At 39.3% G+C, this 27,957-nt stretch overlaps 7 protein-coding genes across 12 annotated transcripts; 3 read left to right on the top strand and 4 right to left on the bottom strand.

Annotated features, from left to right (window-relative positions):
• Nucleotides 1-7,722: 7,722 nt before the first annotated feature.
• Nucleotides 7,723-14,319, bottom strand: LOC124350111 (myoglobin-like). Of its 2 annotated transcripts, XM_046801126.1 has the most exons (6): nucleotides 14,222-14,319; nucleotides 13,951-14,069; nucleotides 13,800-13,890; nucleotides 13,595-13,729; nucleotides 13,395-13,508; nucleotides 7,723-7,895 (listed from the first exon to the last, which is right to left on the bottom strand). In XM_046801126.1, exons 2-6 carry the CDS (start codon nucleotides 14,046-14,048, stop codon nucleotides 7,884-7,886), a joined length of 450 nt encoding a protein of 149 aa, XP_046657082.1. In that variant the 5' UTR covers nucleotides 14,049-14,069; nucleotides 14,222-14,319; the 3' UTR covers nucleotides 7,723-7,883. The 2 variants fall into 2 exon arrangements, with proteins under 2 accessions (XP_046657082.1, XP_046657081.1); XM_046801125.1 differs by lacking the exon at nucleotides 7,723-7,895 and having other exon boundaries at nucleotides 13,230-13,508.
• Nucleotides 14,320-15,120: 801 nt separating this feature from the next.
• On the bottom strand, nucleotides 15,121-16,707 carry LOC124350004. The gene is made up of 5 exons (XM_046800977.1): nucleotides 16,570-16,707; nucleotides 16,168-16,402; nucleotides 15,920-15,991; nucleotides 15,650-15,837; nucleotides 15,121-15,464 (listed from the first exon to the last, which is right to left on the bottom strand). The coding sequence occupies exons 1-5, from the start codon at nucleotides 16,594-16,596 to the stop codon at nucleotides 15,357-15,359; spliced, it is 630 nt and encodes a 209-aa protein (XP_046656933.1). The 5' UTR covers nucleotides 16,597-16,707; the 3' UTR covers nucleotides 15,121-15,356.
• Nucleotides 16,708-17,692: 985 nt separating this feature from the next.
• Nucleotides 17,693-18,957, top strand: LOC124350020. The gene is made up of 4 exons (XM_046800996.1): nucleotides 17,693-17,843; nucleotides 17,953-18,211; nucleotides 18,342-18,535; nucleotides 18,644-18,957. Exons 1-4 carry the CDS (start codon nucleotides 17,811-17,813, stop codon nucleotides 18,764-18,766), a joined length of 609 nt encoding a protein of 202 aa, XP_046656952.1. The 5' UTR covers nucleotides 17,693-17,810; the 3' UTR covers nucleotides 18,767-18,957.
• A 36-nt stretch (nucleotides 18,958-18,993) lies between these two features.
• Nucleotides 18,994-20,493, bottom strand: LOC124350017. Of its 2 annotated transcripts, none has more exons than XM_046800991.1 (5): nucleotides 20,352-20,493; nucleotides 20,034-20,226; nucleotides 19,842-19,922; nucleotides 19,526-19,713; nucleotides 18,994-19,301 (listed from the first exon to the last, which is right to left on the bottom strand). In XM_046800991.1, exons 1-5 carry the CDS (start codon nucleotides 20,388-20,390, stop codon nucleotides 19,191-19,193), a joined length of 612 nt encoding a protein of 203 aa, XP_046656947.1. In that variant the 5' UTR covers nucleotides 20,391-20,493; the 3' UTR covers nucleotides 18,994-19,190. The 2 variants fall into 2 exon arrangements, with proteins under 2 accessions (XP_046656947.1, XP_046656948.1); XM_046800992.1 differs by having other exon boundaries at nucleotides 19,842-19,925; nucleotides 20,040-20,226.
• Nucleotides 20,494-21,597: 1,104 nt separating this feature from the next.
• Nucleotides 21,598-26,994, top strand: LOC124350012. Of its 3 annotated transcripts, none has more exons than XM_046800987.1 (6): nucleotides 21,598-21,753; nucleotides 21,859-22,042; nucleotides 22,137-22,211; nucleotides 22,343-22,539; nucleotides 22,620-22,771; nucleotides 26,895-26,994. In XM_046800987.1, the coding sequence occupies exons 1-5, from the start codon at nucleotides 21,715-21,717 to the stop codon at nucleotides 22,737-22,739; spliced, it is 615 nt and encodes a 204-aa protein (XP_046656943.1). In that variant the 5' UTR covers nucleotides 21,598-21,714; the 3' UTR covers nucleotides 22,740-22,771; nucleotides 26,895-26,994. The 3 variants fall into 3 exon arrangements, with proteins under 3 accessions (XP_046656943.1, XP_046656942.1, XP_046656941.1); XM_046800986.1 differs by lacking the exon at nucleotides 26,895-26,994 and adding an exon at nucleotides 22,858-23,003 and having other exon boundaries at nucleotides 22,620-22,779; XM_046800985.1 differs by lacking the exon at nucleotides 26,895-26,994 and having other exon boundaries at nucleotides 22,620-23,003.
• LOC124350022 lies at nucleotides 23,430-24,845 on the bottom strand. 2 transcript variants are annotated; one of them, XM_046800998.1, is made up of 5 exons: nucleotides 24,722-24,845; nucleotides 24,416-24,611; nucleotides 24,262-24,336; nucleotides 23,960-24,150; nucleotides 23,430-23,811 (listed from the first exon to the last, which is right to left on the bottom strand). In XM_046800998.1, exons 1-5 carry the CDS (start codon nucleotides 24,755-24,757, stop codon nucleotides 23,701-23,703), a joined length of 609 nt encoding a protein of 202 aa, XP_046656954.1. In that variant the 5' UTR covers nucleotides 24,758-24,845; the 3' UTR covers nucleotides 23,430-23,700. The 2 variants fall into 2 exon arrangements, with proteins under 2 accessions (XP_046656954.1, XP_046656955.1); XM_046800999.1 differs by having other exon boundaries at nucleotides 24,262-24,330.
• On the top strand, nucleotides 25,731-26,881 carry LOC124350011. Its single transcript, XM_046800984.1, has 5 exons — nucleotides 25,731-25,853; nucleotides 25,951-26,140; nucleotides 26,231-26,299; nucleotides 26,393-26,589; nucleotides 26,706-26,881. Exons 1-5 carry the CDS (start codon nucleotides 25,815-25,817, stop codon nucleotides 26,826-26,828), a joined length of 618 nt encoding a protein of 205 aa, XP_046656940.1. The 5' UTR covers nucleotides 25,731-25,814; the 3' UTR covers nucleotides 26,829-26,881.
• Nucleotides 26,995-27,957: the final 963 nt, after the last annotated feature.

Genomic DNA, 27,957 nt, shown 5'->3' with positions numbered 1-27,957 from the left:
TTACAACATATCCACAACCGACTAACCAAAAAGAATTAGGATCCTTTTTAGGCCTGGCTAGCTATTACCGAAAATTTATACAATCTTTTGCAGAAAAGGCACACCCACTAACGGCACTTACAAAGAAAACAGCACAATGGAAATGGGGGGAAGAAGAAAGGGACGCCTTTAACTGTATTATTCAATGTCTGACTTCTAAACCTATCCTAAGCTACCCGGATTTCACGCGCGAATTTATCATCTATACGGATGCGTCAGGATACGGCATAGGAGCAGTATTGGCCCAAATGCAGACTCCTCCCCCACCAGAAGAAACCGACAAGTCCAAAAAACCAGTTTGGTATCCAAAACAACAAGATCAGGAAGTCGTTATAGCATATGCATCCAAACATTTGAATGAGCGAGAAGCACAATGGGCAACGATTGAAAAAGAATGTTTTGCCATCGTTCATGCGATAGAAGTTTTCAGAACTTATTTGTATGGGAGAAAGTTTGTTGTATTCACCGACCATCGACCATTGGAATGGTTATTCGGGAAAGCAAGCACAAATGGAAGACTCCAGAGATGGGCACTTAAGATCCAGGAGTACGATATGACAATTGGATATCGACCAGGCAAATCACATCAAAATGCTGATTGCCTAAGCCGTATTCCATTTGTTCCATTTGACCCTGCGGTACCCCCGCCGTCCACAATTGCGGCAATACTTTTCGAACCAAATCCTGAAAAAGCAGCGGAAAAAATAGTGCGATACGTATCTCTTCACAGACCGCCCATACCAAAACCACAGAGATGGGGAGAAATTAACGAACGACGAGACGCACAACAAAACCAAGACCCTCCCCTTCCAGATAATATTAAGAAAACCGAAATCAGTGAATGGGCAAAACTACAGCGTGCCGATAAATATTGTCAATCATTAATAGATACAATAGGTGTTGAAGCCGGCGAAGAGGCTGGGGACCAAACCCGACTTGAAGCTAACAAAAAAGTTAGGGGCCAAGTAAAACTTGAAGCTAATCATAGGGACCAAGTTAGAAACGAAGCCAGCCAAATGGCTGGGGACCGTAATACGAGCGAAGCTACCCATGGGGTCAGGGACCGCAATACACTTGAAGCCAGAAATAGATACGGGGACCAAGTGAAAAAAGAAACTAGTGAAATTACAGAAGATAAAATAAAAACTAAGCGATATAAATATAATGATAAAGGAGAAATAATTGACTTACATAACCGATTGATAGTGCCATTAGTTAAAGTAAAAGAAATTATAGAAGCAAACCACGATCACATGCTTGCAGGACATCTAGGTATAGCAAAGACTTTAGCCAGGATCAAAAGACAATATAAATGGCCTCAGATGAAACAACACGTCGTATTACATGTAAATAGTTGTTAACTGTGTGCACGCCGAAAATCATTTGGGACAACCAAAGCACCATTAAAACCCCTTCCACCAGTAGAATCAGTTTGGGAAAGGATTGCAATGGATGTAGTAGGACCTATTCAGGAAAGTAACAAAGGTTACCGCTATATATTAGTAATATCAGACTACGCGAGTAGATTCGTTTTCACTATTCCAATGAAGAATCAGACAGCACAAACTATAGCCAGATGCCTCGTAAACAAAATTATAACAAAATATGGAGCCCCACAACACGTACTCACAGACAGAGGAACGAATTTCTTATCATCATTAGTAAACGAAATCTGTGTACTTTTCAAAATAAAACAAATGAGAACAACTGCGTACCACCCACAAACAGATGGCCTAGTTGAGCGATTCAATAGGACACTCTGTGATATGCTTGCGTGTTACGTACACGACGAGCCAGAAGAATGGGACAAATATCTACCCTTCGTTACGTTCGCGTATAACACAGCAATCCAATCCACCTTAAAGGAATGCCCCTTCTACTTATTCTTTGGTAGAGCACCTCTCTTACCAAACGATATAAAGATCAACAGTAGATACGACACCAGACACGACGACCGCATCGTATACGCAGAAAAATGGGAAAACGCCAAGAAATTAGCTCGCGACCATTTGTTTAAAGCACAGACGAAACAAAAAGAATACTATGACAAGGGAACAAAAACCTGCGTATATTCCGTCGGACAAACGGTATTAGTAAAAGCACCACCTACAGCCGGAAAGTTCATTAATCGTTGGAATGGACCTTTTGTAATCACCAGAAGTTTCTCTAACGTTAATTATGAAATAGAAAGTATTCCGAAAAGTAAACAGCGACGTGCTATAGTTCATGTCAATAGATTAAAACCATACACTGCAAGAGCGCCTGAAATTTCACCAAATACCCAGAGAGAGAGAATGACTGAACCGAATAAAACGGAACCCATTACATTTGGAATACCACCACACGCAGAGACATTCAACCAACCCGTAAAGCGAGGACGAGGACGACCTAGGAAGACAGACCCAGCACCAAAAATTATCCCTACCATCGTTCCAAGTCGAAGGACACCACCCCACCAAAATAACATACATCAGGACACATCACGGAGATTGGAAACACCCGAAATTAATTATGCTCACCTGACACAACGAAGAAATAATAACTACCCGAATACGCGTTCAACAAAATCACACACCCAGTGGAGACCTCAACAATCTTCAACACACCCTAAAATACCACCCCCTGAGTACAGACCCATTTTCAGAGAAAGAGTTACCCAAAGAGAAGTACCGGACTTCCCAGTAACACGGGACGGGCACGGACGACTAATCCACCATATACCTGTAGCCCACCCCAGCCGTCCTTATTTTTATAACCAAAGACAGAGAGAGGTCTCAACTTACGATGACTCTCCCTATAACCACAACGAATCCCAAGACAAATCACCCTTACGGCAAACCCGATACAACCTACGACGAAGATATTAACCCATCATAAAGGATTTTGTAAATAGTTGAATTTCTTTTCACGCAGATGGCCAACCATATACCAGTGCTCATCTGTATAGCAATAATTATACACACCGTTACGAACTTATACATGCCTGTTTGCGACTGCAACAAAGCCAAGACTCGAGGAATTCTTGACATCAATAAACCCTACTATTGCCAACCAGACAAGACCAGTGTTTCTCACAAAAACCGCTTCAACACGAACTATACACTCATCACCAAGCAGAAACCAACCCTCACCTGGAAAGGATGGTCTTGCAAACAATGGACCAAATCAAAGAAAATTGTTGGATCCTTTTGGGTCGGATCCTTCGATACTACTTATTCGCAGGAGACTCATCTCGTAAGCCCTTTGGAATGCTGGGAAATGGTAAACAACAAGAAATGTGGAGAAAACGCAATGCAAGCTGGCGCAACAACCTTAAGTTTTACAGCCTCACCAGTAGGAGAAGGAAAATGGTACGCAACCAGAGAATACCACGCCCTAAACTGCCTAGTGGAAGAAATCACACTCAGACAAGACACCACGGAAAGCCCGATCGAAAGTCCGTTTGGAATGCTTAATGCAACCCAGACAGACCACCAGATAACATACAATCACAATACAATTGTATGGGGTGATTTAACAATGACCGATAGTGGAACAACCTCCCTCCTGCACGGACAAGCATATCTGGAATTAACCCACTGGGATGAACATACCAACCGCAGTCGCCTAGTGGATAATTTTCGCCAGATTGAGATCACTTTCTACAACATCCCAGCAGTAAGAGAGTTGCGTCAACCCCTCTTCACAGTCGAAGGAATTCCCAAAACGTTTTTACTATTCCCAACAGCTACAAGCGAACGAATTTATCGAATCTACAAAAATGTATTTGCACCATGCGAAAACCATACCATGGCTACACATGCAAACACTCCCCTATGCAGAAGCCTCCCAAAAGATAACGAATGGCGTGATCACCGAGCAGAAAGATCAATTAACGAAGAGATTAAATTCTTGTTAAATCACGAAGACGAAGATACAGTTCCAGGGAAAAGATTATATAGCATCTCTTACGCTTGGGGAAACATACAACTAGGTATCCCCAGATGGATCGCTGATTCTACAAAGTCCGAGATCAACAAAGAGGTACAGGTGTTCATGTATTACAATACATCTGACCCAAAACGTGAAGTGCAGCTGTATAGTCACATTGACCCGGAAAAACCATTGCCCCAAGGACGAACCTTCGAGTATATAGTAGATCGCACAATCCGAATCAAACAAGAACCATTTTGCATGATAGCAGCGAATAACTCATATATATTCTTCGCTGAATGTACATATAAAGTATCACATTGGATTTATGATCAACAAACTAATCAAATCATATGCGAAGAAAACCATTTGTGCCTAACGGCAATCGAACTACTAAACAAACAGGAAATGTCCTTGATATTAACTACTTGCAGCCAAGGACATGATATTCTTACAGCACAACAATGGGTATTTGAGCAGATAAACGTAAACCCGGATATCATTGAAAATTTCCCTGAAACCAGTTTAGAAGAAATGGAAGCTTTTCGCCTCGAGCAACGACATGCAGTCACCACTACAATAAATTCACCAATTTTTGGCGGACTACTTAAAGTCAACCAAGGATACGGAAATATTGTGTGGGACTTGATTAGTTGGGGACTTTTGAAAAATGGCGAAGATAAAAATATAAAATGTATTACTTATCATGGAATAGGACGTCCATTAACACTAGAAGCATGCGACCCCAATTGGATACGTTGTCAAACAAGTCTAAAAAATCTTATAACTAGTAACGACCCGTTAGTTCAATCGCAAACATCCGTAGCAAACTGTAGTAACGCAGCGACCATGGGACAAGCTTTAGAATATTCGCCAGATTTCACTATTAGACCTTTTAATACTAATAACTGCATAAAAGCAAATAGTACAATGTTAGTTTTAGAAAAATGCGCAAATACGAGCTCGATCTGGGGAACATTTGATCATACAGGCCAATTCATGGCATCAGACAGAACCGGTTTAGAAACTCCCGGCGCCAACAGAAAATGCCTGACAGTGAAAAATGGAAAGTTAGGACTTGGACATTGTCACGAAAGAATAAGACGTCAGCATTTCTCTTTCGAATACAAGAACCCGCATCAAACGAAAGCTTTGTCGGCTGCCGCTATAATAGCATGGCATACAGAGCAAACGTTGAATGACAAGCCTGCATCAGATATCCCACCTGTCATGGATAGAGGAGCCAGTGACAAGAACCAGACACAAATATCCCCAGAAAAGCCGAAAACACATACAGCAACTCAACCAAAAAGACAAGATGTATTACTTTTACCTTCACCCTTGCCGACAACTACAAAGAAACCAGTTACAACGACTACAACTACAACTAGTAAACCCGCTTCAGTCAAAACAACGAATACCACAACAATCATTAGACCTAATATATTACCTCATCAACTAGCAGTTAACACCACACAAACAAATATTAGTACACGCACAGCACCAACTCCGATTCAACCTGTTATGAATAAAACCATAGGAATCCCAGTTACAAATATAACACGCCCACTTATAGCTAACACAACTACAACTAAGCCTACGGTCAAGCCTACGGAATTTAAAAATTCAACGGTTACCACAAATACAACAACTGAAATGAAGAATGTCACTAAACCACCAGTAAGCACATCAGACACGTCTGCAAGACTGTTGAACACTCCGAAAGAAAACCAGGCAAATAAGACTACTACGCCTCAAGCAGAAATACCTGTTACAACCGCCAAATCCGTGAATAACGAAGACATAACTACGCAGTCTGACGGCCCTGACACAGACTTACCAAAAAATATTCAAGAATTCAATAGTTTCGTCCAGTTTCAAATCGGTAAAATGCACGAACAATATAAAATTAGTGTTGAGATAGAACACGAAAATAGATTGGCAAAAGAAATACGTGATATGTATTGCCAGGTTTCGAGCATGAAACGTAATCAGGCAATAATTCTATCACAAACCAACGGCATATTGGCTGCTTCAACATTGGGTTTACCCATTTGTAGCCGAATACAAGGGATTGGACAAACTATGATCCTACAACAGTGTGCGGTAAAGACTGTTTCACTCACTGCTATAGAAACCTCGTGTGGTTTCCAACCTTTCTTTACATATGCCGAAAATAACTTCACTGTAGGTATGGACGGATGGTACATCCATCCATACTCTGATTGTTTTTGGAAGACACATTATGTAAATTTAAACGGAAACCCGTACGCATGGGAACATAATGGAAGCAGTGGAGAATGGATTAAACAAAAGCCAACCATTCATACGACACACTTAGAACTCATTGCTGAATTTGAAGAACTTAAGCTGAATGACTTTGATTACGCTTTAAAAGCTCATCCTGCACACAACGTAATGGAGATGGAACAACTGAACATTTTAAATGATTTAGTTGGACGCCTCCATGAGACTCACCGTTGTGATTTTGATTGACATTCGTGGACGAATTCTTTTCCAGTGAGAGGGAAGGACACACGTCTATATGGTGATGGATAGTTAAGCCTAAAGGCATATAGCAACATGTAAACAATATTTTCTATATTTTCTTATTTCGGTGTTGGAAATATGTTTGTTAACAATTAGAGGACTAATTCTTTCCTTTGTAAGGGGGGAGGAATGTAATGAGCATACACAGCTCATACATGTAAATTGACGAGTAAACTGGAAAGACAAGAACAGGTTCTAACTCCTTCTTGTCTGCCCTCCTTTAAACGAGAGACCGGAACCATCCACGCCCAGATTTAATTGGGATGTTCACGTATGTTTCCCTTCCCCTATTCGAGTATAAATACTCGTGGTTTTGGTACTTGAAGTCAGAGTTCTCTCAGCTCTCCTTCAAGCTCCAGCTCCAGTTCCAGAAACGTAAGACCAACCTCTTAGACTCTTCTTGTTTGTACCCATATGCATTGTACTAGAAGTTGAATACAATATTAGCAATTGAAGGACTCTACAAATGAAATGAAAAAAAAAATGAAAAGATAGCAATAGAAAATGCACACATCAACATTATCCCTAGATAACATGAATAAATTTTTACTTAATTTTGAGGTATAAGATAAGATGACAATGACACTCTGATTAGCAGGCAAAGAGCAAAGGGCATTCGTACTTGGCAGTGAAAAGGGAAAGATTCTGAGTTTTTCAAGAAATTGTGCACAATTTGTTCATTTGAACTGCACACAAATTGACAACAAATATTGATTTCTTTTTTAATAACAGCTAACCAACAATTTGAATAGAGATAACATAACTTACGTCTGGTGGTTATTTTCGAAACAGGATTTAGACCATGCATTCACTCACAAACTAGTATAAAATCCTTTGTTGTGCACCCAGGTGTGCCATAGATTTTGAATCCAGAAACAGACCACTATTGGCACTACTTCAACAGCTAGAAAAAGCTTCTATAATAAAGTATAACGAGAATAAAGATACATCACGAGAAAACCAAACGCACACCTGTAAAATTTTCCAAACAAACCTTTGTAAAATTCATCATTTTGGACATTTTCGGAATGAAATTTTAATCTCATAAATATGCAAACCTTAATTTGATTTAAAATTAGTATGAAGTTAATGAGGATGAGACCTATTACGAAAACCTATTAAGCTAATGCACCGCATGGCGAATTCGATTTCGTGAATCGTGATATTCTAATTTAGCAGACGATACAATTTCACCAGTTTATCCAATAAACAAAACAAATCTTTGGTTGCCAAATTGTATTTATTAAAGATATTTCACATGTTATTTTTCAATTTTTTTTATTTTATTTTGTATTTACCTTGTATCCAAAACTGTATTTGTTCTTGGTGCTACTTTAATCAGAGCATTGCATATTGAATGGTTACATATTTTCTGGTTTTCTTCAAGCATTAGCCTCGACGACGGTGTTGATGCCTTGCATGGTGGCCGTCCAGGCTTGTTTAGCATCCGGAGTAAAAGCGGCACCAAGATTGGCAGCCAAGAAATCCAACAACACTTTGGCCAAGTTCTGTTGTGATCCAGTTGAAAACAAGACAATTAAGGCTACATTTCAATATTTGTAGCGAATTTCTATTTTTAAATACTCACGTCAAAATGGGTGCGAGTAGTACCGCGATTCTTGTGCTGGTTGGCCAATTCAACCAATTGAGCGTTCAGACCATCCGGGTTGCTCATACCTTCGATGAGTTCCGACAATTTGGTCAGGACATTGACAGACAGGGTCTAATTGTGTGAAATATTCAATTCAAATTAAATGTCTCTTTTCATTGTAGGATTCAGTGCACTTACCTTGAGGGCAGCGTTGTTCAACAGCTCGCCGGCTGGAACATTGGCAATGGTCGGGAACATGGGCTGGTATTCCGGATGAGCAGTCAACAGTCTATTAAAGTTAAGATGATTTAACTGCTTTAAATTTGATTCGGATTTGAACACTTACGCAACGTAGAATTTGGGTGCGTGAGTGTTGATGTCCGCCTTGACGATGGCCCAGGTGCTTTGAACGGCAGCGACATTGACTGACTTGAGGACGTCCATTGTATGATTTTGAGGTGGGATACTGTATTCATTTAATTTAAAAGTGTTTAATCGGAAGCTGTTAAAAAAATTGGTAAATTGTGATTATAGCATTATAAATTTGGCAACAGGCATGCAAAGCTGATTTTTGAAATTAGGATTATAGTTGAAATTACAGTAAAGAATTAGACTAATAGTATTAGAATTAGTAGAGATGTAAGCTCGCTATGAACTCACTGCTTCTTGTTTGCTCGCTGTGCTTTGCAAAGATTGAGTGATGGCCATGATGGACAAACTCGCTGTTTTTATATAGGCCTTCCTTCCATCTTCATTCAAGACGCGAAGAGGGAGGGGCTGCTGCGATCGTGTGGCGCATAAAAGAACGCGCAACAAGTCACGTAGGCATATTCCCTTATTCCGGTCACGCGTGACTGCATCGGCAAAAGGCGAATATGAATGTCGCATGCCGGATTGATGCAGACTCGTGTGTTGGCTACCGCACGATCATGCGCGACTCATAAAAGAGGCTATATATGTCTTTTTCAAAACAGTCAAGTAAACGGCCTGAAAACGGCTTGTTCTACAATACTAACGATATAGCTCCCTTGTCACTTGCCAAAAATACGGCGGAAACTTGGCCGCTTACCTGAAGCAATTCGACAGTCACAAGAAGTTATCACGCCCGCCAGCCAGACACCGCTAGACAGCAGGAATCAGCTAATATAATCGCTTCATCATCTTTTGTCTCTCCTGTGCATCCATTGGCACTCGACGTATTCCTGTCCGGATAATAAAAACACGGCTAGAAATCTAGAATATTTTATTTTCTGCTCAAACAATTAAACCAAATTCATTTTCAAAATTATACCTTAAAAAGAAAAATGGAATCGGCTAACTGTTGATATCCGCTGATTGTTTGTGTAAAATCCGGAAGGGCGTTGAAAAATAAAATTCGCGAAAATCCGTGATTGATTGCGCCACACCTAACGCAATTCGAAAATTTATTCGCGTCAAGTTCGTATAAATTTACAATCCTTGACAGGATAAAACATGCCGATTTATTCATCAACGGGTACACAGATTAACTATTAATAGATCGTTCGGTGTCTTTGATTCAACTCAAGAATTCGAAGTGTTAATCTAATCGAAAAATAACGAATTCCATAAACATTCCGGCTCGGAGGCATCATGACGTCCGACAAGAAAAAAGGAATCCATTGAGACATATAAGCAACGCGGCTATACGGTCTAATCTATTTCAATTTACCCATTAGTCGACTACTTGTATAGTGTCGACGGAAACGGAAATAACCCGCACGTGCGCGCAAGGAAAACGAGTTTCGACCTCCAAGTGCGTGGGGGATGGAGCGGATAAGGAGGGCCGGCCAGAGCCGAACGACTGCGCTTGACAAAAAAAAAAACGTGACTGACGGAGTAAATAGATTGACCAGCAGTTGCCGCTTGCTGTCCTGCCAGACAGTTTGGCTCACGGATAATTGATGCAGATGGTCAGTGCCTGGATGTTATTTCTCCAGACGACCGCATGATCCGGATCCATCATTGCAACTTTAGTTGTAGATGAGATTTGGAGAATAGCCCTATATCGATACAAAAGTGGTCTCACTGGTTATTATCTTTCAAACTTATATAAATTGAGAGCACGAGAGTGAACCCAAGAGAGCAAACACCGCATACACAAAACTGGAAAACAAATAGCGTAGCGATCTTTAATAGAAATGACCAATATACCTTGCTGGGGGAGGGGATTTTTAAGTTTCGAAATCAATCACTTTGTTATGTGGACTACTGCTATTTGTAAATGTCAAGATTGTTTAAGAATAACAGAAATGTGATGGCTGACCTTTCAAAGACGCATTCTCTAATCTCCGTTTTTTTTTTGGTTGTTTAATTTAACAAAAAAAGTGAAAACAAAATCCGAACTTTGAGATGTGCCGAGGACAATGGGAATGACGTGATTAAGGGTAAATGGCTGACACCGACGCGGGGAATTCAAGGAGCAAACATCCTAAAATAACTTAGCAAACTATTTTTAAAAAGATAACAATTGAATATAAAATCTGGACACAATGTCAGCCAAGAGCACAGTTATTCGCTGAACGTCAACCAGTTATAGCCTACAAGACTAAAACAAGGTAGTATTTTTCCCATCTAATATTTTATTCCTATGAATAGTTAAGAGACACACGCAAATAAGCTAAAAAAATTTCGGTCGTATTAAAATTGTTGTTGGTGAAAAATTAGAAAAATGAAAACCTCGTCGATTTCTTTGGTGTTCCTGTTTTGCGCTGTGCTGGTGGCTAAATTGCCAGGATCGGCAGGAGATCCTGTAGGATCATGCCCTGCAATGGACGGAGCCACCCCAGTTTACTTGCCGGATTCCGTGAGCTGCGAGTATGTTGAAATTCAATCTTATTTGAAATCAAATTGTTTTCTGATGATTGATTGGTTTTATTCTTGGTTTGATTGCTTAGGATATTTTACGAGTGCGCCTACGGCATAGCTACAGTACAGTATTGCCCTGAGAATCCTGACGATAGTGGAGCCACCAGATTGCACTTTAACAAAGCCCTGAACGTTTGTGACTATCCAGATCACGCCAATTGCAATCTATAAATTTAAAAAAAAAAAAAAAAAGATTCTACTTTATATTATCCATGTGCTAAATGAACTTTCGCTGGTGATACAATTTTTAAAACGTACAGTGCATCTTAACTAGAAGCGCTATACTTCCTACTGCTGTACCTATCAATACACACGCATATGGTATTCGAACATCGACTCGCATTTTCATTTCAAGCATTATTTGATCGGTTACTGATTAACGACGAAGATAAGGGTTATAGTGCGAGTTTATCGTCAAAGAAAATCAAAGTTCAATGCCTCGATAACTCGGTCAGAATGATAAATGGCACATTGCAATTCCAAGCGCGCGTGGCTAACAGAATCAGACTCTTAGTATATAGACTAGATGTGGTGTGGCACTCACGGAGTCACGGGTAAATTGAGTCAAGTCGGGGAAATAATTGGGCGCATCCTGTTTGTTCAAACCACTTGTCTTGCAGACAAGCTTCTGTCCTTTTAAAAATCCAATTTCTAGCTCATACCGAGGAATAAAACACGTACCTGTGCAGTAGGAGCGATGGGTGAAAACTAAAACACTGTTTCAGGATCAGGAAACTAAATTTCGTTGTTTATTCCTCGGTGAAAAGTTTCGGTGGTGGTGGGGAAGTTAAACGAAGGTAATCTGCATGTAAGAGAAAAATAAAAAGTTTGACAAGACAGACAAAACAAAATTAGAAATAAAATTCTGGTAATTAGTGTGGTTAATTTTTTTTTCAAATATGGTCTAACAGCTTTCAAAAGTACATCTTGAAATCGAATGAGAATTTAACGGACATCACGCTTATTTAAAAAAACTGCCGATTGACGAGTTCAAACCAACCCGCTATTTTTCTTGATTAAAATATAGCTTACAACGCGTCTCCCATAACTATCTCGTCACTTTCGTCAACCAGAAAAACGTGGCCGGATAGATGGGTCATTGGGTAGAAAATGCGTACATCCGAGCTGAATGACTAATAAATAGGGGGTGTTGGAGGGAATTCCGAGCACGATTCAGGCAATCAGATTCTGAAGGCATTGACTGAAATTTCGGAGACAAGTTGGTATTGTAGTAACTTGAGACGATCGAGAAAGAGAAAAGATAATTGTTCGTTTCCTGTTTGTTCAACCCTTAATTGACGAGAAGTTCGATCGCTAAAAATCACGTCCTCCATATCGAGATTGAACAGCGTGCGCCTATAGTCGAGATCTGAGAGGGTCAAAGAAAGGCATTTATTTGGAGGAATCTGAATTTAGTTGGGTGGCGCGTGTTTCTGCAAGGGAATCTATCCACATCGAGTCGTATCATGTTCTGAATCGTCTGAATATACAAAATTCTAAAAATTTTGTAAAAATGCTACATCATTTCCTTGATATACAGTTACTTATCATCAACAAGATAAAGAAACATTATCGTGTCAGACTGACTAGCAAAATTCAGGGTTATTCAGAGTATTTGTGTCTTTATAGTGTGCACAACTGTTGGCACACTGAACAGTGTCAGTGGATTATTAATGACATGTTGTTGGCATATTATCTTCGAAACAATTGCTAAGATTGCAGTTATTTAATAGACATACTGAAACACTAACCTAGACAAGAGTAGTGTTGAGTTAAAGTGGAGATAAGTTTTGACAGTGCTTTTGGCAGTAAGTTGACAGTATTCAAAGCAAACAAACCCAACTGATTTTTCTGTAAAAACCAGAATTCTTTTTCGTCTGAGAAAGAAAAATAATGGGCACATCATTAAGGTTGACAGACGATCTTCAAAAGTGCCTTTGTCACGATAAATCTTAACAGATGAAACATACCAAACTCCCTATAGTAGACTTGCTGTCGACTTGTCGAGTGCACCCTTCGTTGAAATAAGAATCATGGCATTCGATGGCAAATAGAGAATTGCTTACACTTCATGTCCTATTCAAAGGGAAACATTATTCCAATGGGTTTTTTTTCTTTGTTTTTTCTTTACCAGTTGATAATTCTGTACATTCAGTCACGATAGTCTAGCAGAAGTCACTGGGTGCAGGGTACTGGCTACTGAGTGAAAGGGAAACGGCCGCCAAAAGGGCCAAAAGAAAACAAACGAAAATAGTTGCCAAATTGTATTTTTGAAGAACGTTTCATTTTTGTTTTATTTACAGATGCGAGATGCCTGTATATCATTATAATTGCATATACCAATTGAATGGTAGTAAACAAAACACTAGGCCTACTTTCAAGGATTTAAATGCAATCATAGTATTCAAGCATTAGCCTCGACGACGGTGTTGATGCCTTGCATGGTGGCCGTCCAGGCTTGTTTAGCATCCGGAGTAAAAGCGGCACCAAGATTGGCAGCCAAGAAATCCAACAACACTTTGGCCAAGTTCTGTTGTGATCCAGTTGAAAACAAAAGACAATTAAGGATACATTTCAATTATCGAGGTGACTTCCCGTTTTTTTTTAAATACTCACGTCAAAATGGGTGCGAGTAGTACCGCGATTCTTGTGCTGGTTGGCCAATTCAACCAATTGAGCGTTCAGACCATCCGGATTGCTCATACCGTCGATGAGTTCCGACAATTTACTCAGGACATTGACAGACAGGGTCTGATTATGCGAAATGTACCGCAATTTAAATTTAGTTTTCTCTTATTATTGTAGGATCCAGTGTACTTACTTTGAGGGCAGCGTTGTTCAACATCTCGCCGGCTGGAACATTGGCAATGGTCGGGAACATGGGCTGGTATTCCGGATGAGCAGTCAACAGTCTATTTTCAAAGTCGATATTATTTAAATGCTTTAAATTTGATTCGGATTTGAACACTTACGCTACGTAGAATTTGGGTGCGTGAGTGTTGAGGTCCGCCTTGACGATGGCCCAGGTGCTTTGAACGGCAGCAACATTGACTGACTTGAGAACGTCCATCTTATGATTTTCAGGCGGATACTGCGGGATTAATTGAGTTCACTAATTCAGAAACTATACCCCAATAACAACTGTAGAATTCAATCAAACTGAATTTCGATAGAGAAAAGAATAGCTAGTGAAACTGCAATGTCGGATTCGCAATGCCGACTTTCTATTATTCTATTACTCACCGGCTAGTTTTGTGCTGGGCAAAATTTGACTGTGGACTGATGGAAAGTGATGAGGAAGCCGGGTCTTAAATAGGGCGCTCCGCTTCCCACTATTTCTCCAGTGGGAGGTTTGGTGCACGTGTGAATGAAAGCGCATGCAGTTGGAGTCACGTAGGCACGTGACGACCGACAGCCAATGGCGAGCCAGTTAAGAAGTTGGCCCTTTTTCGCAGTCATGCGCCAGCAGAGACACAAGGGACTATAGGCCCTCTGTTTTTTTTTTTAATTTCCAGGAATTCAAAATGAATAGTGGCGCCTTTTTTTTTCAAATTTTAAAACCGCTTATTTTACAACAATATTGATGGTGGGGTTTTGCTTTTCATCTGCCAACAATGCACACGGCAGGGGTGGGGGGGGGGGAATGTTGTTGGCCTGACCGTCAGACCGAAACTCGTGCAGATACCTATACTAGGCTGCTACGTGAAAAGCACCACGTATACCATCAGGTATAATATTGGCTTATTGCCGTGTTGCTATTCATTCAGTGCTGGTGGGCCATTGTTCAAGCCGGATTGCAGTAGAGTAGACAGAAGAAAATCAACAGCCGAGTCATGGTTCCTTTATAAAATTCTCCCTGTCTAGAGCGACTCCGTTTCTTTTATAAGATGATGGGATGATGCTGGAAACGGCGAAATGTCAAGGCAACTTTTATATTGCCCGGTATAGCCGGGCAAAGGCAGAAATGTCCTTTAAATGACTTTCATCCCTCTTGGTTACTCGTTGAAGGACACACTCCATCAAGGAAACTGGACGAGGGGAGATATTTTCCAAGTCAATTGTCTATTATAATATACCCCTCGCTTCGATGGTATTATCTTTCGTTTTTTTTTTTTTCTTTTTTCGATGAGAAACAATTGAAATCTTTTGTAGAAAATTTATTTCGTTCAAGTTTGAAACAAAAAAACCGGCAAATGAATTTCGGTTACAATAGTGAAATGCATCAGCCGCGGTTTTTCCGCTGGTGAAATAAATAAATATAAAGACACATCATTATTGATAGTGTGACAACCGGTGACAACACTGACAAACGATCTTGATATAGCGATATGTTTATATTACGGGTGTGTGGTCTGCCGAATGTATGGGAGGAGGATAATTACCAGGTGCATTTCATAACGCCGTTGGCCCCAGTGCTAGTCACCACCAGTTGCATGACGCCGGTCTCTGTCCGTACTACGGATTTATCGGCGATTCTGCCAGTTTGCTGGAATTCCAAAGAAAAGACAAAAATAGATTGAAGGAAAAATTTGAAAGTTACAAAACAACAGGCCTATTTTCATTTCTGAGAATAGCTCAATATGTAGTATCGTTATACGCCCCTCATTTCTTGTACGTAAAATTATACGGCGAATTAGGCAAGGCGTTTATGCAAGTCTAAGGATAGCTTACGGTAAAGGCTGACACGACATTCATCTCTGAACATCTGAGCGTGATTCGCGAAGTTGATGACCGCACGATGGCAACAACTGCGGTCTGACCGTTTGCGGGCAACTTGATCGAAATCGACCCGCGCTTAGCTCCCGAGGTTTTCACGCAGGGACCAATGCCATCAGCCTCAATAGTAGCGGAAAGGCATTCTGATAAAATAATAAAAACCAAAACTCATTACACCGATGTAAAGTAATTATTTGAAATTGATGAAATTATGATTAGATTTACCTGCGTTTGCTGGAACGATTATAATAGCATCTCTGGCAGCTCGATCGCTCAATTCCAATTTGGTAAATTCACCTTCATGGTACGGAGGTTGAACAACATGAAATGAAATATAACAATAGGGGGTTTAGAGATCATTAGATCAGATTTCGCAACAGAATTGAGTCTCGTGATCAGTTGTTATCAGCGTCATTTTGATGATTCAACGATTCAATGAGCACGTAACCAAAATCTATAGCAAGTGTATATACCTTGATCCACCGATGGATAACGCCAACCAGCAGCAAGTGGATAGTATGGATAAAAACCTCCAGCGGATGGTTGCATCATCACTTGGTCTCCATATGGATGGTATTGGTTGTAGCCCAAATGAGTTGGAGCCACCATGAACATTTGGTTGAATTGCTGGCGATTGGCGTCGGAAGGAAGTGGTCTGAGAGTCTCTCCGGCTGCGTTCACGATGGTGAGACAGCAAACTGTCGCCACCTAGATTTGAAATCAATAAATAATTACATAAGTTCTTAGTTATTGTCAAATATATTTAAAACATTTTAAGCAAAAATATAAATAAAATATAACAATCAAATAATAATAGAAATAAAATATTAATAATAATAAAATAAAATAAAATAATAATAAAATAAAATACTTACCAAGAATAAGGAAGTGGGAAATGCCATGGTCGCTGGAAAATGTTAAGTTCAATTACGAATCGAACAAAGTTGAGCGTAGAATCGTGGACGAAGCTTTCAAGTGGAGTGACGACTGAAATTTGTGGTGCAGCCTATTATATATAGCTATCGTGGGTAGGGCGGAAACTTTGGGCGCCAATGCCTAAAAACGCAAACGTGAACACGGTAGGCTATTATTTGCATATTCATAGGAGACTAATCCATCTTCCATCGCAAGTCTCGAGATGTGGATATAATTAGGGCCGAGTCGGAGCGTTTGCATCAAGGCGAAATAATTCTTCCGTTATTATTTCGAAATTAGAAATAGGTAAAACATTTCGGGGTTGATACCCTTTGGAAAATTTGGAATCAGGTAGATGATACAAGTGTTGGAATTTCACAAGATGCAATAATTTGAAGAAAAAAAATAAACTGGTTTGTTTTGAACTTGGATCAGATGGTGGCCATTTAATCGGTTGACTCTTATCAATCAAAGATGAATTCAGACACGCCTTCTTTCTAGGGTTCTGTAATATTCCATTGGAGAGAGAGCCTGGCGGAAAGAAAAAAAAAGACATTGACTGTTGGGGCAACTGTCAGTCAAGAGGTTTGATGGATTATGGTCGAGAATTATTACGCAGAATAATTGCGTTGTGGTTCAAGGCGATTTGAACGCAGAGTCATTGACCGCACGTATTTTTCGTAAGGCTACATTTCGACATCTATAATTCGTGACGTAGGGAATTGATTCCAAAATTCATGTGGGCATTTTCCCATCATTTTTTTGGCCATAATAAAAATGGCCGATTCGTATACACCGTTAATCACTTCAGAAACTTAATTTGAAATTAATTTAACGTTAAGAGTTTGGCATTGGATGTTGCTCAAAATTTCTTTCATACAACTGCGTATAAACCTGAAATGCGGAGTATCGTCGTGTCTGATTACTCTGACTTAATCACTCAAATTTGGGCAAGCGATGGAGAACATCATTGAGCATCCGCGCAAGAATCTAACATGCACGCGAGTTTTTTTTTTTCTTTATCTTTCATCATCATTCACGAAAAGTTACGCCTTCTCCGATAGCTATATAAAAGACTGCCACACACATTTTAAGCGCCACTTGACTTGAATCTCTGGTCCCGACCACCATTTCAGCGTCCTACTTTATTCGATTAATATTCGATCAAAGGCTGCTATACGTTTCTCCCCAAATAACAGCTATGGCAATTTCGACTTCAATTTCCTTCTATTTGGTATTACAATTATTTTATTTTATTTCTGTTTCCCTTATCGTGATTACGTAATTTGCAAAATGTATTGAGCTTATTTAATTATCCTTAAATTAAAATTCCGAAATTTCAGGTGGCGACGGTTTGCTGTCTCATTGTGAATGCAGCCGGAGCCAATCTCTGGCCACTTCCTTCCGCTGCCAATCGCCAATTCAATAACCCATCAATGTACATGTTGGTTCCACCGTACTTTAATTATTACCAACCCTACGGAGGTCAGTTTGTGGCGCCAACAGCTCAAGGTGAAATCGATCCAAAGATTTCGCTAGACGATCTGGTATTGACCGGAAGACAAAATTCGGAAACCATTAGAATAACCCCAGTAGATACAGGTAATAAAATGTACCAAATTCAAATGCGTTTGTATAGCTAGTTTTCACTATTCCCTTTCTAATTGCCATGAAGAATGTTTGAACGCATATTAATTTATTGTCATTGATTTATAATTGAACCTTTGAATAGAATGCATTAAAACGGATGTAAGAACCAATGGCTACGCCGGTTGCACCAAGGGATCGCGAGCCCCATCAGGAACTATTATTGCGAGATTCGGAGTAGCCGACCAAGTCGGTATCGTAGCACTTGTGCCGGATGCCAAACGATTTTCCAAATTGAAGATAACATGCGCCGATGTCACAACTGCCAACGTTCACACGGTAAGTCTTATTATACATCTGGCGTTGATTTAATCCCATAGCGGCACGCGTTTTCGTGTTTGGTAATATAATCCAGAACTTTTTGATTGCGATGGCTGGATATTGCAGACTACATCCACAATAAGCGCTCCGGCAGATACGCCAGTTACCGAGACTAAACAAACGCAAGTTGTTATTGTTAGCACGGCGGGGGCGGCCTCTGTGACGTGCAGTTGGGAAGCTTCAGCATAATCACTTCGTGCAGCACGTCCGCGGGCGGGCTTTGTTACAAACGGAACATCAGGATCGGCTTGTATACTAACAACACATTCCAAGTATGCATCAACAATTGATGTCGATGAATCATTTCAAATTTGATGTATTTCTATCAATTACAATATGCAGTTCAGGCATCTAATAAAATCAGAACTTTTTGTTGTTGAGACGAGCGAAGAAATCATTGAGGCGGGGTTTTTGTATTTTCTGTTAAATTAATGTATTCATCTAAACCAGAATCTTTTTTTTTGGGCGAGATAGAATTATAAATTATTAGCGATTCTGCCCATCATGAAATGACAAATCTCGTTCTAGATGGATGCAAACGGTTCGATGTATAGTAGGTACTGCTACAAGTATGTATAGGTAAACTTGAGCAAATGGCAGCCTCAGCACTATCTTACCAAGTGCATTTCATTAATCCGTTGTCTGCCGTACTGGTCACCACAAGTTGCAGAACTCCTGTCTCGGTTCTAGGCGTGTCGGAAGGCGCATTGATTTGACCGGTTTTCTATATGAATTCCCAGCGGAAAAAAACAAACAAACAAACAGCAATTTTAGTACGCCATTCAAAAACAAGAAGGCAGCAATAAAGCAACGAATGATCAGCCAATTTTAAATAAGGAAATCAGTAAAGGCCTGTACTGACACTCCAAACACAACTTATCCAGCATTTGCTGATCATATCAAACAACATATGATGGATAAATAACGGAATCGAACGGAATTATATACCGTAAAGGCTGCAACACTAGTCATCTCTGAACATCTGAGCGTGATTCTGGAATTGGATGAACGCACGACGCCAAAAATTGCGACTTGGTCTTTTTTTGGCAGTTTGATGGTAAGAGACCCACGGCCCGCTCCCGAGGTTTTCAAACAGGGCGCCATTCCTTCGGTTGCAGCATTAGTAGAAAGGCACTCTTTATAGAGTAGAAAAGTATAGAAACACAAATAAAAACACGTTTGACATCAATGGTTGGTTTGACGACACCATATCAAGTTAATAATAAAAATGGACATGAAACAAACAAGTATATGAATGATATACCTGAGGCTGCTGGGAGAATGTTCACAGTGTCTCTAGAACCGCGTTCGATCGGCTCAGCATCGGATTCGCCTTCTGTGACGGCTGTAGATTCACAAAAGTGGCACGAAAATGCCACAGCACAAACACGAATTAGCTTTGCATGTTGCTGTCGGAATTCATTTTTGTATATTATCAATTAGGCTAAACATATACCTGCTGATGCTGGGTAAATCGGGAAAGCAGAAGCTTGATGGGGGTAAACCACCGGCATCATGACGTAAGGATTGTAGTAGTTGTAGAATTGAGGATTAGCCACGAACATTTGTCTGGACTGACGTTCGGCAGAGGGAGAAAGCACGTCTTGTCCGGCAGCTGTCATGCTGCAGAGACAGCCAACCATTGCCACCTTCATTTGGAATAATCAATAATCAATAGGTTGGAATATTTTAATACATTTATCGAGCTCTAATTATGTGACATGATACAATTCTAAAAAAAAATAAAAAAATATATATATTTAAATTGTCGTACCAAAAACAAAGAAATCGATCCGGAAGTGGAAAACGCCATCGCTGCTGATATGAAAATAGCCGCCTTTATTAATGAATCAAAGTTCAAGGAATAAAAGCAAACGGCGAATGATTCTCGCGGATTGACGACTGAAATGTGTCGTGCAGCTCATTATATAGCCATCAGGAAGGGCGGAGCTTTCGCGGGAAAGCTGATACACAGACTTACTCGCTTCAGCGCATATTAGTATCGCTGCGTTTGAATTTTACAATATAGTTTTCTTTCTTGTTCGTGCTGCTGTTCGACTTTGTTTCGTCTGTACTTCCAAATTTGGGTAATTAGGAAGTCTATAGGGTATGGTCGAAAAAAAAAAAAAAAAAACAATATAACGTTACATTTTTTAACTTTGGAAACGTCGGGGATTAATTATTCATTGAAATGCGACAAGGCAGATCGAAGCAAGTGATAATAAGGTTCATCGGATGCAACTAGGAAACTGGTTTGTTTGAACTCGTCAACGGTGGTCCCGAATCTGTTGATTTGATTCAATCCAGGAAGAATTCAGACACATTAACATCAACGAGTACAAGGCTCTTTGATTTCAAAAAAGGAGAAGAAACGAAACAAACGAAACAAAAAAAGTTTCCAGAATGGCAAAGCAACAAGACAACAGGTTTTATATTCTATGATAAATTAAAAAGTCTTTTGGATATTCAGAGAAGAAAATCATGAACAGGATACATTTATATATTCGATAGTTCAAGGTTCGAGTCACTGACCGTGCGTTTGACATATCAGCTTTGTTATCAGTTAACTATACACCGAGCTATACACCAAATACGTCTTTGCTGATCTGCCCTCATTAAAAACAAAAATATGTCACATTTGTTGGCGTTTGTCAGCTGTTATTTTGCAGTCCCTTCCTTTAAAAAAATAAGGTCAAAGTTCCACTTAATTCAGATATTTAATTCGAAACATCGAACAGGTAAATCAGTTCCGTGTTGCGCAACATTGGCGTTAAAATCAATAATCATCTGACAAGCAGTCAACCTTTTTTTTTTTCCTTTCTAAATGTCAAATAACGGAATGGAGTTTCTTTACATAAACCCCAGATTTCCTAATTAACCAAATTTGGAGTTGCAGACCAGCAGACATTAAATCAAATAAAAAACCCGAACTTAGGGATCGTGGACATTTTTTTTTTTTTTACGTAAGCATTCACGAAAAGTTCCGCCCTCCCCGGTAGCTATAAAATACGTCGTCCTAAACATTCAGTCGTCACTCCACTTGAATTTGTCGACACAGCTTTGCGTCCAACAGCTTTTTTTTTCCAATTTGCATACCGGGTGTTTATTAGCTATAATATATTTCATAATTATCAGCTATGGCGTTTTCCAATTCCGCATCGATTGCACTGTTATTGGTAACTATTCAATTTTTTTTTTAATTTCACGGCATTAACGTATGATTTTGAGTTTTAAAAAAAGAATACAAATTCATGTGCTCAATTTTGGCGGTTTAAATTTAGGTGGCAACAATTTGCTGTTCCATCGTGAACGCAGGTCAGGTCGTTCCTCTTCCTTCCGCTGTCGATCGCCAATCCAAGCAAATTTACTTGGCTCCTTCCCAATTCTACAACTACTACGATCCAGGCTTCCAGTATCAGATGTTGATCCCAACAGAAATCGACAACTCAAAATTGACCTCTGCAGGTAATCGCCAAACGGCAACTTCCATTATACCTTATTACCTAAATTACCAAAACATTTTTACAAATGATATTTGCCTCTCTTTATCAAATTAAAGGCGATGATTCCGAACCGGAAGCGTTGCTGCAAGGAAGACAAAATCTGCCCATAACTGCCACCCCAGCTGCAGCAGGTGTGTAGATGCTAAATGCAAGAGGTTTCAAATCCTGCTGTAGTTCTTATCATTATTGACTCATCGCGTGAACCGGCTATTTTCCTATTGGTTGATTTGTCATTCATTTTTTTTTTTTTTTTTTGTGGTAGAGTGTCTTATAGCCGATTCCGGTAAAAACGGCTTGGGCGGTTGCACAAAGGGATCGCAAGCGGCTTCAGGAAACATCGATCTGAAATTCACTGCCGCTAAACAGGGAGTCGTCATTGCACTCGTGCCAAACCCCAGAAGATATTCCAAAGTCAAGATCACTTGTTCGGAAATCACCGATAAAGTTATGGCCTTTACGGTAAGATAATGCCTATTCTATTCCGCTTTATACAAAAATTTCCCTCTGATTCATTCACTTTTCTTTTGCCCGAATGACAGAAAACTGCTAAAATTGCGGCGACGAAGGATACGCCCGTGACCGAGTTGAAACAGACGCAAATTCTAGTTGTCAGTGCTGCCGATAAGGACGTTTTTAAGTGCAGTTGGGAATCCTCTTAATAATCCAACATGTCACGGGCTTTTTTTATACAGCATCCAAGTAAATTAGAATACCACAATGTGTGTACAGTTTCGACTGCCTGACTAATTATTATGCTTAATTGTTATCGATATATAGATATTCAATCCACGAGTCAGTGGTGTATCGATTACATTATTGTTGTTGCTGTGCAGGTAGAATGTTAGACGTCCATGAAATATTTAATAAATTGTATTTGAAAACTCTTTAAAAAAATAAACATCAAGATCCCTAAACTCTATATACAAGCATGTATGTGTTTCAAATCATTTAGAATATAATAGAACCAAAATGATCTCAAATTGGCCGATATATTGATCTGGAGAATGAAGCCGCTAACCAAGGAATTATTATTGCACTCGTGCCAAACCCCAAAAGATATTTCAATGTCAAGATTACTTGTTCGGAAATCACCGCTGGCGTCAAGGCCTTTACATTTACGGTATAACTACTATCTACCATCTAGACGAGCATAGGGCTATTATTCCGCTTTTCTACTATCATTTTAATATATTTATTTTTGCCGAATGATGAACAGAAAACTGCTAAAATTGCAACCAAATAATTTTGACCATTAATCGTCATCGCGCGATCACATATAGGTGAGCGGACCTTATTGCCAAATAAGGCACTCGCATCATTTTATCGTGAAATCAAATCAAAATGGTGTCTGCACTCCAGAGTTGGTTCATTTATTGAAACAATTCGGTCGATGGGGGTATATTATACATTTCTATTAAATTATTGCATTCATCTAAACTGGAATCTTTTTTGGGCGAGATAGAATTAAATTATATAAGCGGTTCTGCTGTCCATCATGACATGCCAATTTTGTCATAGATGGATGTAAACGATTCGAAGCTGGATTGTACTGCCAGAACTAGGCTGTATTCATGTACTTATGAGCAGCATGAGCAGCACATGAACAGCCACACTAATATCTTACCAAGTGCATTTCATTAATCCGTTGTCTGCCGTACTAGTCACCACAAGTTGCATAGCTCCTGTCTCGGTTCTAGGCGTGTCGGAAGGTGCATTAATTGGACCAGTTTTCTATCATATCAATCCCCAGAGGAAAAACAGAAATAATAAACAATTTAAACAAATTAATAAGAAATTTAAAAATAAAAAAAATAATAATAAATCAGTGACGGTTATTCCGACAACTTATTCTTATCAACACATATAAAAGGATTGATACCGTAAAGGCTGCCACACCAGTCATCTCTGAACACCTGAGCGTAATTCTGTAATCTGAAAAACGCAGCACGATTCCAAAAACTGCGATTTGTTTGGCTGTGGGCATTTTAATAAGAAGAGATCCATGATTCGATGCTGTGGTTTTCAAACAAGGGACCAATCCTTCGGTTGCAGCGGCGTCAGAAATGCACTCTGTATTGTAAAAACACAAATAATAACAAGTATAAAATAATTTCAATCCCTGTTATTATCAACTTTCAACGAAAAAATTAAGTCAATAAATGTATAAATATGAAATAGTACCTGTGGGTGCTGGAAGTATGTTCACAGATACTCTAAAACCACGTTCAGCCACCTCAACAACTGATTCACCTGTGGCTTTGAATTCAAAAGGTGCATAAGGCCATTATAAAAAAACACCAACTATTGCTTTAAATTTATGAAATTTTTGTATTACCTGCTGCTGGATGAAAAATTGGAAAACCAGAAGCTTGATAGGAGTAAACCACCGGCATCATGCTGGCGTAGGGATTGTAGTAGTTGTAGAATTGAGGAGTAGCCACGTACATTTGTCTGGACTGAGGTGCGGCAGGGAGAGAAGGCCAGTCTTGTCCGGTAGCTGTCATGCTGCAGAGACAGCAAAGTATCGCTACCTTCATTTTGAATATCAATCGATATAGGTTGGATTATTTATCAAGCTATACAATATGACATGAACAAATTCTGATACAAAATAAATAAATAATAATAATTCAAGTTTTACCAAAAACGGCAAGGATGCAGAAGTGGAACATGCCATATCGTTGCTGTTATTCAGATAATTTTAAAATAGCCGTTAATTTAAATAAAAGTTAAGTGGATCTAACTGAACGGGTGAATGATTCAAGTTGAGTGCCGACTGAAATGTGTCGTGCAGCTTATTAAATAGCCAACGGGGAGGGCGGAGCTTTCCGTGAAAGCTAACACACAAAATACTCGTAAGCTCTTATTGGTGTATCTACGTTTGCTGTATTTCACCACACTTTTCTTTCTTTTCTTTAACTTTGACTCGTCTTGCATTTCCAATTTTGGGTAGGCTATAATTAGTAGGAAGTCCAGGATTTGGTCAAACGTTAACTTTGAAACAGGTAAAACATCAGGGATCGACGATTCATTTGAATAAAGGCAAGACAGATCGAATCAAATGATAATAGGCTATATCAAGTTCATCGAATACATAATAATAACCTGAAAACTCATAAAGAAAAACAAGAACGGGATTGTATTCGATTTCCACAGTTCAAGGCCCAAGTCATTGGCCGTGTGTTTGCTGATGGCATCAGTTAACTACCAAATACGTCTTTGCTGACATGCCCTCATATTTAACAAAAAAATTACATTTGGCATTTGTCAGCTGTGATTTAAACTTTTTAAATTTCATACATAGGTAATTAATAAAATGTTCATCTTCAAGTAAGTGAATCAGTTCTGTGTTTTACAACATTAGGGTCGAAATCAGTAATCAGTTCATCACATCTGACAAGGTTTGTTCCTTTTCTGACTACTATCGCGTCAAGTATAACGGAATACGGTGTCTTGACAAACACCCGAAATTTCCTAATTTACCAAATTTGGAGATGTAGTCATTAAATCAAAGAACCAGGAAAGGGCATGATGTCCTAACGCTTTTTTTTTAAATAATTGATCTTTACATAATAAGCATTCACGAAACGTTCCGCCTTCCCCGGTAGCTATAAAATAGGTTGTCCTAAGCATTTCAGTCGCCACTCCACTTGAATTTGTCGCCCACAATACTGCGTCCAACTTTTCTTCCAATTTGCATAACCCGGGTAAAGCTTAAATAAATTAGAGGCGCCATGGCATTTTCCACTTCCGCATCGATTGCGTTGTTTTTGGTAACTATAATATACATTTTATTTTTTTCAAAGCTCATAAACATTTGATTTTTGGTTTTAAAAATGATATCACATTGTTGCGGTAATTTATATATAGGTGGCAACGATTTGCTGTTCCATCGTGAACGCAGCCAAATTGAGACCGGCTCTTCCTTCGTCCGTTGTCGATCGTCAATCCAAACAAATTTACGTGGCTCCTCATCAATTCTACAACTACTACCAGCCCTACCAGTATCAAATGTTGCTCCCAACAGCAGCGGGCGAAACCGACTCAAAATCGACACCAGGTATTAAAAAACACACAACGGCGTCTTCGAGGCCATTATTATTACTAAAACAGTCATTTATGATGAGTGTGTATCGTTATCAAATAAAAGGCGATTCCGAATTGGGTGCATTAGAAGGAAGGCAAAATCTACCTTTAACTGCTACCCCTGCTAAAACAGGTACAAATCAAGAGGTTTTTAAAAATCTGGTTCTTTTCAATTTGATTTGTGTGCGTATTATTCCTATAAAATTTGATTCTTTTTCTTGTGCAGAGTGTCTTATTGCCGATTCCGCGAAAAATGGTTTTAATGGTTGCACAAAGGCATCGCACTCGGCTTCAGGAACCATCGATCTGACCTTTAGTGAAGCCAAACAAGGAGTCGTCATTGCACTCGTGCCAAATCCTAGATACTATTCCAAATTAAAGATTACGTGTTCGGAAATGAGCGATAAAGTTATGGCCTTTACGGTAAGTCTATCATCATTATTTGTTTGATTGTCGCATCTCATCTCATCACAGTATTTTTGCATTTTTTCCAAAATGATTTATATTAAACGTTGTTTTGATTTTGGCCTGAATTACAGAAAACTGCTAAAATCGCAAAGGCAACGGATACGCCCGTGACCGAGTCGAAAGAAACACAACTGTTTGTTGTTAGTAATGCGGCTGGTGACAAATTCAAATGCAGTTGGGAATCCTCAGAATAAGCAATAATACTTTAATGTATAGTTTCTAAATCATTGCTCCCTATCAGCAATTGAGATATCCATCAGCGAGTCAATGGTGTATCGACTATACATTATGTTGTGGAAGCATATGTTAAATGCCCATGAAATATTTAATAAACTGTGTTTGAAAAACTTTTAAAAATAATCAAGACTCCTATAAACACTAATAGGATTAAACCCGAGGGGTCTCAGAATTATATAGCGATAAATAAGGACCGATATTCTCTTATATATTCCTGGTCCTAATTCATTTTCAGAATTAACATCGAATGCCTATTGCGAGGCCCTCATTGAATCGGTTGTTATTGAATGATGAAACCTGTTGTATGGTTGCCGGACATCGATTTACATTTATTTTTGATTTACTTTAAAAAGATATTTTTTTTTATATATGGGCATTCATGCGTCCTCCCGTACGTAACCGGTGTTTCCACGATTTGGATCGGTGACCTTTCAATGTTGAATAATAAAACATTGGCGGGATTAATTCAAGCACTCAGCAGGGAATATTTTACTATGCTGAGTCGAAAAAACCGGTGCCACCCGGACCTACCTGAAAAACGTATTTCGTTCAATTCCCAGTGTCATTGACCGTCAAAGTACAAAATATAGTAGTTGACATCCTTTTATTTTTAATTATTACGTAAGCGTAATATTTTTTTGATTCTTGAAACAACGAACTTTACCTTGTAATTTAAAGCTCGATCAGCCAACCTGCCAACCCTGCGATTCACTGGATTCAGTATTTAAAAATAAAACGCCTTATTAGTTAAACTCTCAGCCATTCTCGCTTGGGGGTGTCGTAATAAAATAACACTTCAGGCGTATCTGATTTTTCGATTGAAGATATCGCTCTTTCTTTTTGTCTCTTTTTACCGACTTGAATTTGCACCAGGGAATTCAAACCCATAAAATTAGAGTGTCAGGGTGTCGAATCGACCCACAGCCTGGGTAAAAAAACGCCCCAATTTCGCTTAAGTAAGAAAGCGAATCATGAATCGCACTTGACTTATTAGAATTGGCCCTAACCACTGTAGCCAAAATGGTAAATGTCATCATACAACAGGACGAACAGGTTTTCAGTGTACGATGAGTATCAATCTTACAA

Source organism: Daphnia pulicaria, chromosome 7 (genome assembly GCF_021234035.1).
Source record: "Daphnia pulicaria isolate SC F1-1A chromosome 7, SC_F0-13Bv2, whole genome shotgun sequence".
Lineage (NCBI taxonomy): Eukaryota > Metazoa > Arthropoda > Branchiopoda > Diplostraca > Daphniidae > Daphnia > Daphnia pulicaria.
This window is presented reverse-complemented; position numbering and strand designations above follow the sequence as displayed.

What these genes read in the sequence shown, in the direction of transcription:
- LOC124350111 (XM_046801126.1), bottom strand. Translation starts at nt 14,048, where the DNA reads ATGGACGTTCTCAAGTCAGTCAATGTTGCTGCCGTTCAAAGCACCTGG. An exon ending in TGAACAACGCTGCCCTCAAA is followed by an intron (nt 13,730 to 13,799) that starts GTAAGTACACTG and finishes TCGCATAATCAG; the next exon opens with ACCCTGTCTGTCAATGTCCT. An exon ending in CTACTCGCACCCATTTTGAC is followed by an intron (nt 13,509 to 13,594) that starts GTGAGTATTTAA and finishes GGATCACAACAG; the next exon opens with AACTTGGCCAAAGTGTTGTT.
- LOC124350004 (XM_046800977.1), bottom strand. Translation starts at nt 16,596, where the DNA reads ATGGCATTTCCCACTTCCTTATTCTTG. An exon ending in TTCCCACTTCCTTATTCTTG is followed by an intron (nt 16,403 to 16,569) that starts GTAAGTATTTTA and finishes TTTCAAATCTAG; the next exon opens with GTGGCGACAGTTTGCTGTCT. An exon ending in TTATCCATCGGTGGATCAAG is followed by an intron (nt 15,992 to 16,167) that starts GTATATACACTT and finishes CGTACCATGAAG; the next exon opens with GTGAATTTACCAAATTGGAA.
- LOC124350020 (XM_046800996.1), top strand. Translation starts at nt 17,811, where the DNA reads ATGGCAATTTCGACTTCAATTTCCTTCTATTTG. An exon ending in CTTCAATTTCCTTCTATTTG is followed by an intron (nt 17,844 to 17,952) that starts GTATTACAATTA and finishes CCGAAATTTCAG; the next exon opens with GTGGCGACGGTTTGCTGTCT. An exon ending in CAACTGCCAACGTTCACACG is followed by an intron (nt 18,536 to 18,643) that starts GTAAGTCTTATT and finishes TGGATATTGCAG; the next exon opens with ACTACATCCACAATAAGCGC.
- LOC124350017 (XM_046800991.1), bottom strand. Translation starts at nt 20,390, where the DNA reads ATGGCGTTTTCCACTTCCGGATCGATTTCTTTGTTTTTG. An exon ending in GATCGATTTCTTTGTTTTTG is followed by an intron (nt 20,227 to 20,351) that starts GTACGACAATTT and finishes TTCCAAATGAAG; the next exon opens with GTGGCAATGGTTGGCTGTCT. An exon ending in CTAGTGTTGCAGCCTTTACG is followed by an intron (nt 19,302 to 19,525) that starts GTATATAATTCC and finishes GAATTCATATAG; the next exon opens with AAAACCGGTCAAATCAATGC.
- LOC124350012 (XM_046800987.1), top strand. Translation starts at nt 21,715, where the DNA reads ATGGCGTTTTCCAATTCCGCATCGATTGCACTGTTATTG. An exon ending in CATCGATTGCACTGTTATTG is followed by an intron (nt 21,754 to 21,858) that starts GTAACTATTCAA and finishes GTTTAAATTTAG; the next exon opens with GTGGCAACAATTTGCTGTTC. An exon ending in TGCCACCCCAGCTGCAGCAG is followed by an intron (nt 22,212 to 22,342) that starts GTGTGTAGATGC and finishes TTTTTGTGGTAG; the next exon opens with AGTGTCTTATAGCCGATTCC.
- LOC124350022 (XM_046800998.1), bottom strand. Translation starts at nt 24,757, where the DNA reads ATGGCATGTTCCACTTCTGCATCCTTGCCGTTTTTG. An exon ending in AATTTTTCATCCAGCAGCAG is followed by an intron (nt 24,337 to 24,415) that starts GTAATACAAAAA and finishes TTGAATTCAAAG; the next exon opens with CCACAGGTGAATCAGTTGTT. An exon ending in CATACTTCCAGCACCCACAG is followed by an intron (nt 24,151 to 24,261) that starts GTACTATTTCAT and finishes TTTACAATACAG; the next exon opens with AGTGCATTTCTGACGCCGCT.
- LOC124350011 (XM_046800984.1), top strand. Translation starts at nt 25,815, where the DNA reads ATGGCATTTTCCACTTCCGCATCGATTGCGTTGTTTTTG. An exon ending in CATCGATTGCGTTGTTTTTG is followed by an intron (nt 25,854 to 25,950) that starts GTAACTATAATA and finishes ATTTATATATAG; the next exon opens with GTGGCAACGATTTGCTGTTC. An exon ending in CGACTCAAAATCGACACCAG is followed by an intron (nt 26,141 to 26,230) that starts GTATTAAAAAAC and finishes ATCAAATAAAAG; the next exon opens with GCGATTCCGAATTGGGTGCA.